The 19,040-nt window shown below is 45.6% G+C and overlaps 2 protein-coding genes across 2 annotated transcripts in view; one reads left to right on the top strand and one right to left on the bottom strand.

Moving 5' to 3' along the window:
- Positions 1 to 1,839: 1,839 nt before the first annotated feature.
- Positions 1,840 to 2,397, bottom strand: SmF (small ribonucleoprotein particle protein SmF). The gene has a single exon (XM_084604672.1). The coding sequence runs from the start codon at positions 2,273 to 2,275 to the stop codon at positions 2,012 to 2,014; it is 264 nt and encodes an 87-aa protein (XP_084460798.1). The 5' UTR covers positions 2,276 to 2,397; the 3' UTR covers positions 1,840 to 2,011.
- A 7,390-nt stretch (positions 2,398 to 9,787) lies between these two features.
- Positions 9,788 to 19,040, top strand: part of LOC146189946 (guanylate cyclase 32E) — a 37,025-nt gene continuing 27,772 nt past the window's right edge. Inside the window, 5 exon segments of the mRNA XM_084604671.1 lie at positions 9,788 to 9,987; positions 11,596 to 11,893; positions 13,120 to 13,266; positions 13,758 to 13,933; positions 18,702 to 18,837. Of these exon segments, the coding sequence (XP_084460797.1) occupies positions 9,976 to 9,987; positions 11,596 to 11,893; positions 13,120 to 13,266; positions 13,758 to 13,933; positions 18,702 to 18,837 (769 nt within the window). The 5' untranslated portion in view covers positions 9,788 to 9,975.

Genomic DNA, 19,040 nt, shown 5'->3' with positions numbered 1-19,040 from the left:
ATTGAAAAGTGACTGGTGCGGTGGAGACATTGGTGGGGACTGAAACAGTGAACTTTATCTTCAGCAACTGAATGTCATAGCCACCAAAAAACAGTGATAGGTTAAAAGTATTTGGTGTTGTGTCCAGTTGAGAGTACAGTTATGCAATATATTTTATAAAGTATCATTTCAGTGCCACACGTAAAAAAATGTTTGTGTGCCGTCTTGCAAGCTGTTTCCAGCACTTGGAAGCTGCAGTAAACCTGAGACAATCAGGATGGCGCGCACTACATAATTGTGTTCCTATGTGCATATTGCACTCAGATTTGTGCCACCATAATAGGTGTGTGGGTATTCAACAGACAGTTCACAGGCAATGTAACCAGCTTGGCTAATCACATGTTAACCAATGACAGTGCATTCTTATCATCTCGCAGCAGACATCTGCATAACTATGCCCGTGCAGGCTTTGTCTCTTGATTTCACCAGTGCTTGGTACGACCTACATAATCTAAAAATTCTAATCCAAGCTTTTTCGAATTGCTGTGTTCTGTTTGAAAAATATTCCTTCAATACAGAAATATTTGAGGGACTATTTCCTGTGTTCCTGCAAACCTGATTGGATGAGAGAGCTCTACCTTTCACAGTGCTGCAAACAGATTGTGAGGCAGACTATATTTTTTCGCGATTCATCCTAAATTCTTGAATTACTGAGCACAAGTCAATGTGAAAGGAGTTCTTAAATGTTTGAATAATGTAAAGAAGACCCAAGTCTAATGAACTATAATGCATTTTGCTGCGAAACCAGAATTTTTGCAGGCATTTATATAGGTACATGTACCCTTTTACATTATTTACTGCACATGCATTACTGTTCTAATGCTTAGGAATACTTTTCAGCCGGGTTTTTCTGAATGCTCATTGTTTTGAACCAGCTATCCCTGAGAGAACTTCACTGTCAGCATGTGCTGTATGCTACAATAAAATTGTTTCGTAAAACTTTGACCTTTTTCTTTCCAGCAGTGGGTGTATTTGGTGCAAGTTGTCATTGAAAAATGGAAACATATATCACTTTTATCAGGAAAGCACCTCAATAAACATGCACTTGATCTGAGTAGTAGCATGTGCTCCAGAAACGAGCAATGGCATATTGATGGCACACTACAGGTAACTAAGGTACCTCAAAGATTGCATGTCTGGTTTCTAGGCATTGAAGATGTCCAAGGATAATTCTGTCATACCTAGTGTACATCAGACCACATCAGCACAATAAATAAAAAGTGTTTTTTAGAGCTTGGCAGCCTGTAGAATGGTACTGAATTATTTCTCCAAGAACCAAAATCTGCCCATTTTCGCATGTTAAACAGCAAGCAAAAGCCACTAAGCCAACAGTTGTGCTCAACTTCTAAAAAGCAGGCTTCAACAGTTAATCAACTTCGTACTGCGCATAACAAAGCGGTAACATTAAGGCCACGCGACAAATGTTAAGCACACGGCCTAGCCATAAAAGGCAAATAAAAAAAAGTACTGTAATGCCACATTCCGAAAATCGTACCAATATTTAAAGTTTACTAGGACACCTCTATGCACAGGACGGTTTTGGGGTAGACAGCTGTAGTACAAGCAGCAAAACGTCATTCAACGGTTGTTTTTTCGCTGGTCAGTAAGAACTTTGCTGGGACCAATTGCCTCGTTGAGCTATACGTTTATCCTCCATGCAAAACTAAACTACGCTAGAGCATATTAATCTGAGTAGCTCAGACACCTGGCACGATCACGAAGACCGAAAACCATGCCGAGAGGCCATTACGCTCGTACTCCGCACTGCGTGCACGATAAGCAGGAAATAAAAGATGCGAGTAACGAAGGCTAAGCACATTTATGGACACATTATGGATGAATACAATGAGCACAAGCTTCCTTTTTCTTTTCTTCTGTACAAAATGACGGCACCACCTTCACACACGAAACAGGTGAGAGAACGCTCTTTCGAAACGACACACACACACTGTCGTAGGCGACAACGGACGAATCAGTCCTTCATCTCGCCGTCCTCTTCTTCCTCTTCGACGCCCCTGACGTAGAGAACGTTGTTGCAGCGAACAAGTACTTCGCCCAGGTTGCCGGTGCAGTTGCCGTCGATGTACTCCTCGGTGTTGGCCAGCTGCAGGTTCATGTAGCCGTCGACGGATACGAGGTAGCCCTTGTACTCCATGCCCCACTTCAGCTTCACCATCACCGGCTTTCCGGTCAGGCTGTTGAGGAATGGCTTTGGGTTGAGAGGAAGCGATGCCATAGCGCCGGTGTTTTTCCTTTTTTTTGGTGAAGAAGAAAGAAAACGGCGAACGTCACCAAAACGCACAAAGACGCCGGTCAACACGCGCTTCGAACGAAATAGCCGCTTCACGTGAACACGGATTGGGTTGGATTTTGTTGGCCGATTTTGTTCCTCTTCTGGGGTTAAGCAGTAATGCTTACTAATTTAAAAATATTTAAAGTTGCTTACAAATTTTATCATCAAGTTATGATAATAATAATTTGATTTTAAATGTAAATACCTCAATGGCTAATGCTATCATGATTGAATTTGTGGCGACATCTAGGCACTAGCGTTATAAGCTCTTAGCACTGTTCTTGGCGCCATTTACGAAGTTTGTTAAAGGCAAAATTTCGTTTTTCAATTATTGTGCGCATTTCCTTTTCATGGCTCCCTTGGCGTGAATTGTGAGGACAGGGGGTTGGATTGAAATCTGGCTAATATAATTTTGGATCGGTGTGTAAAAGACTTATAATGAGCGCGCGCGCGCGCGCGCGCGCGTGTGTGTGTGTGTGTGTGTGTGTGTGTGTGTGTGTGTGTGTGTGTGTGTGTGTGTGTGTGTGTGTGTGTGTGTGTGTGTGTGTGTGTGTGTGTGTGTGTGTGTGTGTGTGTGTGTGTGTGTGTGTGTGTGTGTGTGTGTGTGTGTGTGTGTGTGTGTGTGCACGCACGCACGCACGCACGCGAGCTCGAAAAGGAACCATTTCTAAATTTTTCTCGCGGCTATATTGGAGGGCAAGCTCCAATTCTAGAGATATACATACCCCTAAAATGGAAGTTTGAAAGGTAATTAACGTATTTAGTTAACTGCCGGAGTCTGCCTCTTACCTGGGGCCCGCCGTAGCCCCCAATATAGCCCGAGGGCTAAAATAAATATAAAGCCAATTAGCATTGTCTCATATAATTTTGGTTTTCTAAAAAATAGCTGATGCTTAGCTCGGCTAAGCACATTATACAAGAGAAAGTTTTGGTATGCTTGGTTATGCGGTGTTGCTAAACCGGGTTAGACTCACGTCGGTTAGTGACACGTGTCGTAGAGGAAGAAGAAGAAAGAGAGCGGGATCGGTAGAAATAGAGGACGCTGAAATGTCCCGTCGCTAATGGGAAGCCCGACTTCGCAACTTCTGGGAACGTTGCCATGTCATGTGTTCTCGTGAAGTCCCAGAATCCTACGACCAGTCTATGCATGACCATATGTCAGCTGTCAACGACCATCTCCCACTCCCAGGGGCATACCCGTGAATTCACACTCAGAACGCCGACGACGTCGGATTTTCTAAGTTATCAATGACCCCTGATGAGGATAGCGGTATCTCATATGTCCCCTACCACCTTAGCGTGTGCACGCCCATCTCCCGAACACTTACGGATCACGTGACCACGGGTGGAGAGATACACATGCCCATAAAGGATCAGCGCAACTTGGACTACGTTGTTTCAGTGGGTAAGCGACGGTGTTGGCCAATAAGAATACCCCTTCGGAAGCGATCAGTACAAAAGAAAAAGGAGGAGTATCTGGAATCCTGTATGGATCCCGGCTCTATTGTGTCCTGTGCGCCACGAACAGGCCTGCTCATCGATGATTCGATGAGCAGGCCCTCTCTCCCCGCCCTCTGAGCAGGCCCTCTCCCGGCAGCGCCGTTGACCCGCGGCCAGGACGGCTACGCCAAGGCGATCGTTACTTCGCCTGTTCTCCACCGTAGCACCCCGTAATATTTCCTGCTGGTCACCGCCTGCCAGAGATGGTGTCGAAGCCTTCGCCATTCCGTACTAAGCGCTGGTATGTTTGGGAGTTAACGTGCCTAATATGTGTATCATGTTAATCCGAACAGTACGTGTAGCACAGGCTGTATGCATGGCCGACATAAAGACGAGGTGGCGCCTTCTATCTTTCCATTTTGCAAGAAGAAGAGGAGGGCTTGAACAAAATTTTACAGCGGCAGCTGTGGCAAGTTTTGCTCTTCAGCAGAGTTCACTTTGGCGTAACGCACACCACACTGAACGACCGGCATGTAATGACTACGCATAACGTCGCTGCAGTGGTCTGTGGGTGGGTTCTGAAGGGACGCGGGGAACGTGGTTCCCTTCCCGTTTCAGGTCAACACATTTGCTAGGATAAAACCATGGGAAACCCCTTCTTTCGGCGCTGACACATTGCGCAAATATATACATTTAGCCAGATTTGATATCGTGCACCTCAAGCAACTCGCTGACCAATCACACGTCCAGTGACTATACATTAGCGAAAGAGAAATGATCGCCGAAGCGCCATTGCTTTTCTGACCAATGAGCGCCCGGTCATATCGCCTACCAACTACCACCTGTCAGAGGCAGGCTCGTTCTTTTTCGACGCCTCAACGCTTTAAACGATCGACGCTGCCTACACCGCCAAGGGACAATTTTCTTGTTTTCTTACATGGCGGCCGCTACTAATTCTCTCGCGTATAACTGTCTCTGAATCGTACTTGACAAAGCGCTAAGCAACCTGTGAGTTTATTATTTTTTCTTTACAGTACCAAGCCATATGCTCAACTTTCCGGTCAAACTTTCTGGCCAAACTTTCGGTCGATGTTTCCGGCATTTTCCTACTGCCCGATTTGAACGCTGACCGCGGCGCAGAGAGTTTATTTAAATGCCTTTTTTTTTATTTCGATAGCTTAACAATTAACGCGACCGAATGCTGAGCTCAAAGTTAGGAATCAAATCTCGCCGCGGCGTTTGTACTTCGATCGATGTGAAATATAAAAAAATGGGGGATCACTCAAGGTTTTAAGCGTACGACGCACTACCCCTAATGGCTCCAGTCTCCGGCTTCCCTTGCGGATCCGAAGCCATTAACGTCATACTCATGATGGCGGAGCTAAAGGAATGCTCAAATTGTTCGTGGTGAAATTTGTCCGTGGTGACGAATAAATCCCCACTTTACCCAAGCTGTATAAATGTGCCTGCGGGGCTTAGGGGTAACTTCAATGCAAGGGTCCTATACAGGCTGATTCTTTTGCTATATTAGCCACAATCTCGCCATTTCGCCGTGCCTGTCCGAAGAGCGAAGAAGAAGTAGAAGAATAAGAACAAGAAGGAAAAGGAGAAGAAGAAGAAGCAGCAAAAGAAGAAGAAGAAAAAGAAGGAGACAGATAACTCGGTAGTTGGTAGAGGCGAACGACAACAGCGAGTTGCTAGGACAGAATTGGTTCGCTCGAACGTTTTGACGGTGGTGTGCCCCGGATTTCGACACAGAGACGATGTCATACCATGGCTAACGACGAGAGGCAGGCGGTGCTCACACGAAGTAATTCCCCTATGGCATAAATGAAACCGAAACCATAGAGTAAACTACTAGGTGCAAAAGCCATGTCTTTACTTTCAAGCCGAACCTAAGCGTAGCCATGCAGATATGAAACCACGTGATATTTCTTTTTGGACATGCAAGCATTAGATGATTTTGCTAGACATTTAATCTGCGAATCAGTTATTGCGCACTAAAATACACTGCCCATTGCACTACTCGACAATTTGAAGTTTGAGCGCAGCTATTACACCCGCACAGAGCCATCTTATTGGTTCAAGAAGTTGTGGCACCATCACTCACGCGGCCACACCGACTTATCTGATTGGTTCTCGGGGTAGGGAGTCACCATCCACTGACCGCGCCGACGCCTCAAATTGGTTCGCTGTGAATGAGAGGAGTGAATTCCAGAATATCATCTGCGCGCAGGCGTTGTCCACTAGTTTTATGATTCTCACATTCTCAAGATAGCACCGTCGTAGAAACTGCTCTCGCACTAAAGTCTAGGGGCTATGGTTCTTCAACTTTACCACCGAGCTAAAGAAGCAAGTTTCTTGCCTCCGTGTCCTCCGTCTTAGAGGCGGCAGCCTTGTCCGCGGGCCGGTGTCGGGCATTGTTGCATGCAGTACATCGTTGTGAACTCAGAAGCCCACATTGTGGAACGCATCACCACGCCTCAAGGGACAACGACCCGCACCCCAGCGGGAAATTAAATGCGACACTCTCTCTTACGCATAAAAATACCTACAAGCCCGCATACAAGCTTCGGCAGAGGCTCGCCTTCATGTGGGTACAACGACACACATATAGGTTTCGCCGCGTTGGAAGGCACCGGGAAACGGTCGAGAGGCTCGAGTAAGAAGCATGTGTATGTCAGCCTATATTCAGCGCTAAATTAGACTTCAAAGGAGTTTCGCGAAGCATGACCTTTCCTCCGAACGTCCATTCCGTACGTCGACAGGATGTCCCAGCTTGGACATATTTCTAAACTTCACTTCGATCCTGCTTGCAACAGCTCCAAGAACTGTGAACCCTATCAGATGCAGCTACTTTCAGGGTATCTATTTCCTCGTTCCTGTATAAATGTCGTAGACATCTAACATTTCGCCCTCAAATGAGAGTGAGTTGTTTCGACGCTTTTGCTCCATGGAAGAAGAGTTCTTCACGGGCTTCCCATTTTTCAAGCTCGAAAGGACCAACTGTGCATTCGGGATGGGGCCCAGCATCACTGCCATTATGCTTTTCTTCTGGGAGCGATTATTTGCTGCTGTAACAGCCAATGAAACTATTGTGCTCGGCTACCTAACTGGATCCCAGCGACTACCAGGAGACAGGAGCTATCGGAGGCCAGGACTGGCCATCTCGGGAGCGCTCACACTCGCCGTTGATCAGGTGACGTAGAATTTTGTATTAATGTGAGAGTTGACCATTATCTCTGGTCTTAGCGGAAATGGGATATAACAGAAGAGGGAGGCGTGAGCCTATTTTGTTCTCTATCAGCTTCGAATGGCGATGAACCTTTTAATGACCACTGTGGGAAACATTAAGCGTTAGCAAGCCGCACACAGAAGGGGACACAGGCAGTGTGTACCATTCTTTGTCGCTTTTGGTAGCGCTTTCAGTTTCCTTCAATGAACGTTAACCAACTTCCCCGGCGCTTGGCCGCCCTGTCGCAACTAACCCTTTACTGAGGTCACAGTTAGTTTTCACCTCTTCTCACACCCGTGACGCAGACACAAATCCCCCCTGTTCCTATAGGAAATGACTAACCACAAAATTTGAATACAATTTGCAGGTTATTTACATGGGTGCCAGTGAATTTTACGCAATGAATTTTAACTTGATTTCAGAGTAATGCAAAATGTGGTCTGTGATGAAACGTGAGCATTCAAGGGAAAAGAAACGCAAAAGTGGGTGGCAGAGACTCAGGTGGCTCGGTGTGTCTGGAGAGATCAAGAGTTAAGGAAAAGATTACCTTATTTTCGCGGTTCTAACATTCGCTATTATAAGCACTAACGTTGCATAACAAAAACAGGAACATTTAGATGCGAATCCAAGCAAGCTGTTTTCTACGAGGAAGGGCGCGCAGAGAAGGCTGCCAGCGTGCTTGCTCATTCATTCGTCGAGCAGGAGCCATCGGAGCCTCGATGTAGCATGACACAATACTGCATACCAACACCACACGACAGCTGGCGGCACAGAGCACCAAAAGCCGGCTGAGAGCGAGCCCGATGAAGCTACCAGCTTAATGTCACGTGGTGGGCGGCCATTTGCCATAGCTCAACAGGTTTGGCAGGCATCGCGGACCTACGTTGGTTTGTTTGGTGTCAGCTATATTTGATAGCCACAGTGGATGTTTGAGTTTGAAGAGAGTTGCCGCAGTTTTAAGTTCAAGCCGTCTGCATTCTCGTTTCCCGAACATGTTTGCCTGGCTTTTCTAGCAAATAAAAGGTTATTTTCTGCTCCTGTCTCATCAAGATATCACCGCGTTAACAGAAGGGGCTGATGGGGGAGAGATATTTGGGATTTTTCTAATATACCACCCCCCTCATTTTTGGCATCGCGATCGTGAAAAGAGGAGGTAGTTATAATCGAGTAAATACATTACATAGGGCAGATCCGACCAAAGCGGATTTCTGCCTTCGAGTAACATAGTTCGTGCTTGTTACTGTTATTGGTTAAATTAAATTACCATTAAAATACGGCACTACTATTTAATTTGTTGATTTGAAATTCTGCCAGCCTCGAGTAGAAAACATTGGCAGGTGTTCATTACTTTCATAACATCTAACAGAACGTGATGAAAATATACAAAGCAGCTATACAGAAATACAATATTATGCAATTCATACAGCACACAAAATGTGTTTTAAATTTGCGGAAGCACTTCATAAAGAACACATAAAAGTCAAAAAGGGAAACATTAGGATAACAAGCCGTCGAGTTCATGAAGAGGAAAACGAGAAAAGAAAACGAAGTTCGTAACCAAATAATTTGTGTTCCAACCGTGGCATGCAGTTTGGAAAAAAAAATCTTCAAAATCAATCAGCGTTAGTAACAGGTGCATGCAGGCGATTCCATTCACTTGTAGCTCGCGTTTAAATGTGTATGGACCTCGGTCCCCATGTCTCGAACCTATGGCCGTGCGAAAGGCGGTGTGACTAAATAAATGGCTAGGACAATGCCTCCCGGATGATAGTTCAACAGGGTGTCCAGCATCATTTCGTGCATTCCCGTGAAATGTGTTCACGCATAAGTCATGCGCTTCCTTCAAGAAGTCACGGACCACTCCTCTGTTGCACTGATTACGCTACTTAAACGTTGCGTATATATGGGCCGCACTCCCTGTTACATTGCCTATCCGCTAATTAACGTCCCGTATACATGGGCCACACACACTGGAGTGGATCTAAATGACATAAAAGATTACAAAATACGCATGCTCTCCGCATGGCTTCTTGGTAACGCGCATGACGTTATACGTACCTCTTACGCGTACTATACATCTCATGTGTTGACAAGAGAGCGCTAGTGCATGTCGATTATACATTTGTGGCAAAACAGCGCAGAACAACGGGACAAGAGACAAGCGCTATGGCAGCGCTTGTCTGTATGATTTATAAGTGAGTCACACAGGAAACACGAAGAATTATTTGAATCGCAGAATTATTATTTGATTCGTCACACGGAATGTTGTCATAAAGGGTGGTTTGGCGACGACTGGTCTCTCTTCTCTGAAAAATTCATTACATGCACTTCATTAGGTCGCTCTGAAGCGCGGCAAGGCGAAAGCCTTTCCTGCGACGCTTTGCACTTATTTGCATCTTTCCTTTTACAATATTTTTGCTTCCATTTCTCTTTTTCCCGCGTTTATTATTGCGAAGTTTTGACGTATTTTGAACAATTTCGACGTCCGAGACTGTTTTGACGTCTACACACTGTATCGATGTCATTGGCTATTTCGACGTCTAACTGACTTTTTGGCTCTACTAATTAAATAAGGAAGTACTCCGTATCAACAAAAATTTGTACACAGACGTTTTTTCACTCTACTTCATACAAGCATTCTTTTACTCATCAATCCATTTGTCGGTACTGACGGTGTGACCCCCTACGCTGGCGCAGAAATCCTGTCCGCACTAATGAGTCTATAAATGCTTCCGCTTTAAATTTTTAAGGGCAGCCAGACTAAACGCCCTCTGAAATGCAGGTAAACCTGAGGGCTCCACTGGTGGGCGGGCTACTACTGGACGTGCTTGTGGCGGAGACCTTTGGGCGTGAACACCACAGCGTGCTTCAGACGGCGCGGCTGTGGCGCCAGAATGTCTCGGCCTTCATCGGGCCCCAAGAGACCTGCGTGCACGAAGCCTTCCTCGCCGCCGCCCTCAATTTACCGATGGTGTCCTATGTGCGTTGTATATCGCATATAGGCGTCGTGAACTTGCAGTGCTTTCCGTTGTCTAACTTCGTCCGTAGCCTGCTTTTCAGATACGAGACTATGATAGCACCTGTTTCTCTTGTACCGGAATAGTAGCGGCAAATAGCGTTGAACACTTACTATTTGAGCACTAGTCCATAAATGATTATAAATGTTCACTGAATCGTATTGTGATGGCTGCGACGCGCGGAAGGCCAAAGCTTATTTCTTAACCCTGTATTGATTCTAAAGTCAGATTTGTACCCATCTATACGGTCCATACATCAGCCAATCATGGCAGCTCTGCAGAAAAAGTAGCAATCTCGCTAGCCAATCGCGAATAATGCCAAAAACATCGTACATTCTTTTTGGGTTAAAATAGCAAACTTAAAGAAGTCATCATCACCATGACCGTCTTCATCCTATAGCTGACTGCGTCCACTTCAGAACAAGAGCACATCTTCCGTGGCCCTGCAATTAATCCTGTTCTGTGCTAGTTGCTGCTACGTAATCCCCACAAACTCCAAATTTTATCAGCTTATACCTAACCTGATGTCGCGCTCTGCTATATACGCTTGCATCCTCGTGAAATCCAAGCCGTTAGATTATTGGTTATCGTAGTTTGCATTATCCAGGTTAGCAAGTTAGAGCAGTTACTATGACAATAGGTTGGCAAGACAAGCATAATTTCTGCTGAGTGATACGAATCCTTGAACTGGAACATATGCTCCTATAAATCAAGCTCACAGTCGGGTAAGCGATTCTCGGAACAGTATGATGCACATGCTACATCCGGCTACATACGATAATCACACGCCGTCACGGGAGCTATATTTAATTATGCAACACGCGATTTTCGTGTAGACCGGCTCAGGTGGCGATACGCTGACTTTAGACGCGTGCGCGCTGGCCGTTCGCTGCGCTCTTTGTGCGAGCTGCTCTGACATTCGGTACATTCTCCCATTGCTCAGGTCGCAACAGTATGAAAGGGCGCATTTTATTAGCATGTAGTCTCCGATTACGTACATGAAGGGTAAACGGTATCTCACAGCAACAGCTTTTAAGCGACCATTCCTGAGCTTCGCATCTGGATAGTGGTTGTAAGTGGCAGGCGTAACAGAGGGTAACTGTCCTGGGAAACCATCTGGAGGTTTGTTACCATGGGAAGAGGAGCAAGAGGAGGAGGTGATCAATGAACGTGCAGTGAGGAATGGAGAGTATAGTAGTGGAAATCTGTCTCATTTTATGGCACCACCTCTCAAGCCGCCGTTGGTTGGGTTTCCGTAGTACTAGTGAAAAACACGTGTATGTTGCTCCCCCTGTCTTTACCTCAGCATGCCGAGAAATCTGTTCCTGGCTCCCGCATTGCACAGCTGTAACCGTCCGGCTAGCTTCCGTCAAATTTGTCTCGTGGGATTTATGGCCCCGTTCGCACTCTTCTGAGTTTCATATATAACAGTACAAATTTCATTATGTGTCGAGCGAGACTAAATGCCTTCTTTCGCAACGCTCGTACCTGTACTCATGGTGATATTCACGCCTTGAGTAATGCGCATTCGTCGGCTTTATTGAGATGTGGTCTTAATGCACGCGACGCAGTTCTGCCTGGACCGGGAGACGTCCGACAAGCAGCGCTTCCCGACGTTTGCCCGCACGCGTCCACCGGAGACGCACATCTCCAAATCGGTGGCTGCGTTGTTGGCCTTCTTTGGCTGGCGACAGGTGGCGCTCTTCTACGCCTCGCGGCTCGGTCACGTGGCCACCAGCGTCATGGCCACGCTGAGGTCGCATGGCGTCCACCTGCGCCATGTGACCTTTTGGAACGAGACGTACCACTATGGCTACGGTCCGAGCCCCTTCGAGGCGATGCTCGGAGAGGCAGTGACAAAGGCGAGAGGTCAGCATATGTATACTCGGAGTCAAAGCAAGCAGCCCCTCGACACACAGATTTATGATCTGCGCCATACAATCAGTTTTCAGCAATAGGCTTTTGGTGGCATAAAGGTATACCTTGTGAGCCTAGGAAATAGGGTTGTTCACAGATATGAAAAAGGTAGCTCAATAATACTCTGCTGACGGGGAAAACGTTAGCCATGATAATTAGTAAGCTGCTCAACTAGATATAATAGCGGTTTAACTTACTGTTAGGCCCCTAGTTCCAATTACTGATCTGTAGCAGGCCATTAGTAAAACCCACGTCTTCGCAATTTCGAAAATGTCATTACCCTCACGCTAAGATTCGACAATTTTTTTGGTCGCCTCGCTCAACAGGACTCGCGTTTTCTAAAAGCGAGTCTGTCAGGCGATGCTATTAGGCTATTGAAATAAAAGCATATTTGGAAATATTACTGAAATAATTTTCTGGAAACGAAGTGGGGTCCGGGTGCTGTGCGATGTCAGCGCACGTTAAAGATCCTCAAGTGGTCTAAATTACTCCGAGGCCCTCCATTAAAGGCTTCTCTTTCTCTCTTTCCACTTTTATTCCCACTTTTCTTCCTTCCCTTACGGCGCGGTGCAGGTGTCCCCAGAAAAAGTGACAGATACTGCGTTTTTGTTTTCCTGTGAACAAATTGATTATTATTATTATTATTAACAGCTCTTTAGAAATCTCCAACTATAACCCGATGTCTGAACGTAAAAGTACAGAAATTAGCTATAGGAAATTATCCAGCTTAGTAGCTAGCGTGATTCGCTCGTACAGCAGCCGTCTCTATATATACCTCAAAAATCTGTTTTTAAAACTTAGTGGCGCGTTGTTTTTAAAGCTTAATGGCAGGTATGTTGGCTGTGCTAGCTTGACAACGTTTTACATAAATAGGAGTGATTGATTTGCTAGTGCCGAAGCGACTCGAGATTTTCCGTTTAGTATACTCCTAACTTGAGTTGGTATTGATATTACCGTTTACAAGCATCGCTGTATCCTACTATATGCACTTACTTGGCTAGAGAGCCTAACCCCCTGAGAGTCGCACGCGTCCCATGAACGTCCAGCAGCTGTATTATCCCTACTATAATATTTCTTGAAAACATGGGTGCTGCTTCATCGCTGCCTATTCAGTAAATGCATGCGGGGAATATTTGTGATTTACGTGTACCTTTATAAATTTGTCCAAATTTGCACAGTGTTCATAGTTTTGGGCCAATACTTCGAACACATCGGCCTCATGGCAAGCCTGGAGGCCCGAGGCCTGCTACAGGGCGGTGAATACTTCGTCGTCGGGGTCGACGTGCGGCAGTACGACGTCGAGGAGCCCGCACGCTACCTCACCGGTCAGTAAATATGCATATGCACGATCGAAGCACAGTCACACCTTGAGTCCGTGGCATTGAAACGCCGCACGTAGTGCATTCGTACTTGCGATGGCGAGATATAGAACATGGCGTCTATGTTCAGAATAACGGATTGCAGTTCAAGTACCACCTGGCATATATTTAAAATGTCCTTGTTGGGACTCATTCATATAAGTGAAAATGGCATAAATTGGCGACTTTGAAGAATAAGTGGCTGCAGCCCATTTTCACATCGCGGAATCTGTTTCCCCACGACGTCCTATCCTTCTGCCGCCGAGTTATGGAACAGCCCTGTTTAATGCGTAGTCGGTTAGCAAGGGAGCGGGGGCAAGTATAAAGGAAGCCTGGCATCTTCTCTGGGAACGAGGGTGAAGCATCAGCCGAATGCCAGCATTTCTCTTCATTGGAACATCACTTAATCTTTAGGTTTGGTTTCGTTAAATTTAAGTTCAGCGAAACGTATGTTGAAGGGCTGTTCCGTGAAGACCCGGACCCTGCGGTGGTTCGAGCATTCCGTTCCTATCTGGGCATCGTCGGTTCTCCGGCATCGGGCTTCGAGGAGTTCTCCGTGGCCGTCAACGAGTACATGCAGCGACCACCGTTCAATATCGTCAACGCCGCCGACCAGATAGGAGGCAGGAAGAAGGTGAGGTGTTCGTAGTAACTGGCATCGCATTTGGTGATTTTAATTGAGGCAATGAAATACTAACTATAGGCTCCATTTGCACATTTCCGGATGGGTCCAGGGCCACGTTGATAAGAACAAGTTAATTCAGCTGTTACGGCTAAAGACCCTAAGAAGTCAACCTACAGTTTTAATTTGATCTTCAGCAAATGTCTTCTCTCGCTTGCTCTACGGGGCTAAATTACTACAATTAATTGCATATTGGATGCGCAATACTGCTATCACCACTATACATGTTGTGCACTGACAAAATCAAGAGATGGCGGAAAACGCTGCAGACGCGTTTCGTAGCCTATGTCACACTCTTCACTCATTGCCATGGTGAGCATACCGAATAAGCTACCTGAAATGGCGACATGGAGCACAACTGCCCGAAAATGAGTAAAATCTTAACAGTGATTAAACGCTTTTGAACCAAGTCTGTCGACCAACAGGTTTGCTTTGATTGGTTTTGCTAATAGCACGTGTTCAGCTAGCGTATCACGCGCCTGTCACACGTCTGATGTTAAGAATCTATCGCCAGTCAAGGTAAGGGCCACAGGTCAAAGGTCAAAGTGAAAGGTCATTAGTGACTGTTAAGTGGTGAGTAAGTAATGTGGTTATGCGGCAGCTCTAAACTACAGCATGACAGACTAGGCGAGAGTTGTCGCTAGAGAGGAAAACCCCGTTTGACCTTAGAGGTCACTCAGACGGAACCATGCTGTCCCCATGTTCGTACCAGGAGGAATAGAGCGATCATTTTAAAACATAAGTACAAATCGCGAGAGATACGTGATCAACTCATTTGGCGAAGTCCGGGATCATGACTCTTTTAACACGTAACGCTAAAGGCCCTGATCTCCAGAAAAGCCAGCGGCGTCGGTGTTGTGACAGATGTCTCACGAGAATGCCTATCGCACGTGGTAGTTAGCAAACAACAGGATCCAGTACTGATGTTTTGATGGTCTGTGTGACATCACGAGACTACGCGACACAGAGTTGACAGGAGTTTCTAACTCGGGAGGCTCCTGAAGATGGGATGGGTGAGGTGGGAGCCCAACACACTGGGACCCTTACACCCTGAGTCAAACTGGCTACGTAGTCTCGTTGGAAGATAACGGGGTAGCTTCTTAAGACTGTGTGCTAATTAGTATGCGTAAGACAATATAAGGGTCAAATTCAGGGTGAACGTAGGTTGAAGGTTGAAGGTTTATTTCCGCAACTGGTGTTGCGAGGACAGCCAGGGAAAAAGCTATATAAACAGCTTGAGAGGTCCTGGCTTCCTCTTACAGAGCAGCATTGACGGCGGCGGAGTACAATGCATCAAACAAGATGTGAGGAAAAAAAAAACATCGTCGGCACAAAGAAAGAGACGTACTTTTAGTACGCAGTGCATTGTACTTGTACAGTACAAAACTACATGAACATTTGGGGCAATTCTTTCAAAGAAATATTTTCGGAGCAGTACACTGGTTCAGAAGGGTCGGTAAGGTATGCTGCAACATTTGTTTGCCATAGTTTGTGCGGCATTTCTTAACATGCCAAGGTTCTGCTGCGCGGGTATCATACACAGTTCTGCTTTGCTCTAACCCAGCAAGTGTAAGTAAGAAGTCATCCTTTTTCATTATGGCGAGTTTATATTTATAGCACAGCCTATAGTGATACATGGACTTCATTTGTATAATGTTATGTTGATGGAAAAGGCTTGCAGTGTGGAAGAAATACGGCACTTTACATGCAAATGGTATAATGCGCACGAATGTCCACAAAGGGAGGGGGGCGTAGACGGGTGTCATTGATAAGGTATCGCGTCATTTCCTTAAAGACGGAGCTTAAGTGTCCCGCGTAATTTTTCTTTAGGCTAGCTCGCCATTCTACCATAGAGGAACACGCGTACATTTACTATGTTATACTTCCCCGGTTCGGGAGAGGACATGTTTGATAGCACTGAGCGAATATGTTAAAATTTCGAATAGAAAATCGAATATCCATCTAACATATTCACGGAACAGATGAAATATTGCACGTTTAAAAATATACGAAATGAATGCGTTTAGAAAAAGTTTCATTAGACATTAGACATGCACATGAGTGGCGATAAATGACCAAAACAGGAAATGCACATGATTAACAAAGGAAAGTGCACATAAAATATATTCTAACGAACAAATACATCACAAATCAGTATTTACATACAGAATAAAATTTGGCAGTTCGTGATGATATACAATTTTGAGTAGCAATGTACATGAAGGTATAGAGAGTGTAGAATAATTTGCCAAATAAAACAGATATTAACATATCGAAGGCTCAAATATTCGCCGAGTTATTGACACGAAAGTCGAATAACCTCCATCGTATATTTCTTTCCCTATTCGGAAACAGGGACCACATACGCCGGGTACCATGTTGCCACGATCCGCGGACTTTTCCGAACCCAGCTACTTTAATTCAGTGGTACCCGGAGCAATTCTCAGATAGGTGCAAACTATGTCAGGATAAGGCGGATCTGGTACATATGATATGGACGTGTCCAGAAATAAAAAAAAATATGCGTGTCCGATTGTAAGCCGTTAATTATTAAGTGTAGGTGTCCACCGAGAAGTGGGACAGATATAAAACGACTTCCTTTCACCCAATATCCCAAAATGATGCCTTTCTCTCTTTCCTCTTTCACTTCCATCTTCTTCCCTTCCCATAAGGCGCGGTTCAGGTGTCCACAGAACAGGTGTGACAGATACTGCGCCTTTCCTTCCCTGTGAACCAATTATTTTATTATGTGCGAGGTCAGTGCACGGTAAAGATCCCCAGGTGGTCGAAATTACTCCACAGCTATCCACTATAATGGCACCCCTTTCACTCTGCATTTTCACCCTTACTGCGCGGTTCAGGTGTCCACGGAAGCAAGTGTAACAGCTAGATACTGCACTTTTCCTTTCCTGTGAACTAATTATTATTACAAATAAAGTTAAACATACATACATACATACATACATACATACATACATACATACATACATACATACATACATACATACATACATACATACATACATACATACATACATACATACATACATACATACATAAATACATACATACATAATTATTATTATAAATATTTAACAATTATAAAATAAAAAGGCGGTGTCGGAGGGGCTATCGCGTCAATAGATAGCCTTAATCGAAGCTTAAGCGTCCTCGTGTTTTTTTCTTCGAGTTATAATAGATTCGATTCTGTTTAAAGCTGAACTGATCGTATTTTTTTCCATAGTAAAGAAACTCTATTTGTATTCAATCTAGTTTAAAAACTACCTGCACACCCCTAGCTTCTTGGTTACCCCTTCAAAGGATCGTACACACTCCCGGGTAAGAGTCGCACACTTTCCCCCTAGATTTTGGCAGTGCTTCACCGTTACTTAGAGGGATATTTTCCCACTTAATTTTTCCGACTCTTGTGAAAGCGCCGAGTTATGTGTGCCTTGTTCTTGCGAAGACCAGAATTCCAATAATTAGCACGGGCCTAGTGGATCCTTACTGAACCTAATGTCTTTGATAAGAAGACCGGCAGGTATATACCACCTGGTCTAAAAATTGAAGAGGCGCTTAAGGTTGCCTTTAAGGGTATGCCACAACAGCGTAGACACTCCGCTTTGCGGCTCCCTTGCGAACCCCTTGCGAACCCCTTAAACGCCAATTCCTTAACTTATGCTCTACTTACCTCTCAAATACTCTTTAGCACAGAGCCATAAGCTAACCTAACCTACCAGTCCCATATCTAAAAGGAACTACCCAAGCTGGCAGCTCCTCGCGAATTTGTAATTGTTCGTTACATAACACGATGATCATAATCTGACAATGCTTCAAAAAATACTAAGAACAAAAGGTCTCAGCCTGCGCCGCAAACCGATGACCAATCACTTCCCGGCCACGTTACGCGTGCCAAGTATACCAAGTGTACCTGCACAAAGCACACTGCGGATTTCTCACTCACAACGCTGACGTCGGCTTTCTTGGAAAGTAAGGTCTTTAACGCTGTTGCGGATTAGATCACTTCAATGGCGAATATAACGTCAGCCCAAATTACTCAAGATGGAGTGCCGAGACGTGCGTGTAGCGTTGCGATTTGACGTCTAACTGTAATAATGATTTGGCTGGCTGTTATAGAAGGAGCTGCGCGCGTGCGACCCACAACAGCCGATGTGAGGTAAGTGGTCCTCACCTGGCCTCCTTTTACGGCTGCAAATGTTAACGCGAGGTTCCTCCGTTTACGTGTTGAGCGGCTACTGTGCGAGCGTTCCGGGCATTGCGCCTCGCTCCAACTTGATCGTCATAGTGTGCGCTGCATGGTCGAAAACATTCGCTATCAAGTACCTTGCAACATCTCCCTTGAAAACATATTGTAATGGCTGAGTGGCATGACATTCCACGCGCATGTGCAGTTAAATTCGCCGCAGTTATCTCAAAGCCACTAACGGCAAAGTGCATCTTCGTCAGAAGAGAGGTTCAGCCCTGTGTACAAACATGTTAGCGCCAAATACTATGCGAGTCCTTGCATAGTATGAGTCTTTTTCGTGGATGCAGTTATAATCAGGCAGCCGCAGCGCTTGCATACTGCTGCATTGAATTGCTCACCGTGGTATCAGCGATAAAGAATTTGACCATATCTATGTGTTTCCCGAGCGGTGACCTCCGCCACGTACTGCTGCAGCAGCCAATAGGCCAACAAGTGCACTTGCTGTGCTCGCAGATCCCGTCGGAAGGCGCCTACCTGTACGACGCCGTCATGGTGTACGCCAAGGCAGTCAACGCCTGCCTGAAGCACGGAGGAGACTTCCGCAACGGCAAGCACCTGTTCGAGCACATGCGCGGACGCTCCTACCAAAGTAAGCGCGGCCACTACGGCCTATAGAGACTGTACACTCTAAACCCAGATAACTCTATAGGGAGCTAGATGTCCTAGAGTGCACTTTTATCAGATGCAGGGTATGCCGCCCAAGCTCTGGGGCAGGTTTTCATCATTAAAAAATACCTTTGGCTGACAACTGAAACAGAATCCCAGTTCAAAGCATGCACAGCTCCCATACTT

This window comes from Amblyomma maculatum, chromosome 5 (genome assembly GCF_055883805.1).
Source record: "Amblyomma maculatum isolate TAMU_Amacu chromosome 5, ASM5588380v1, whole genome shotgun sequence".
Taxonomy (NCBI): domain Eukaryota; kingdom Metazoa; phylum Arthropoda; class Arachnida; order Ixodida; family Ixodidae; genus Amblyomma; species Amblyomma maculatum.
Note: the sequence above shows the minus strand (reverse complement) of the source record. Positions and strands in the feature narration are given on the sequence as shown.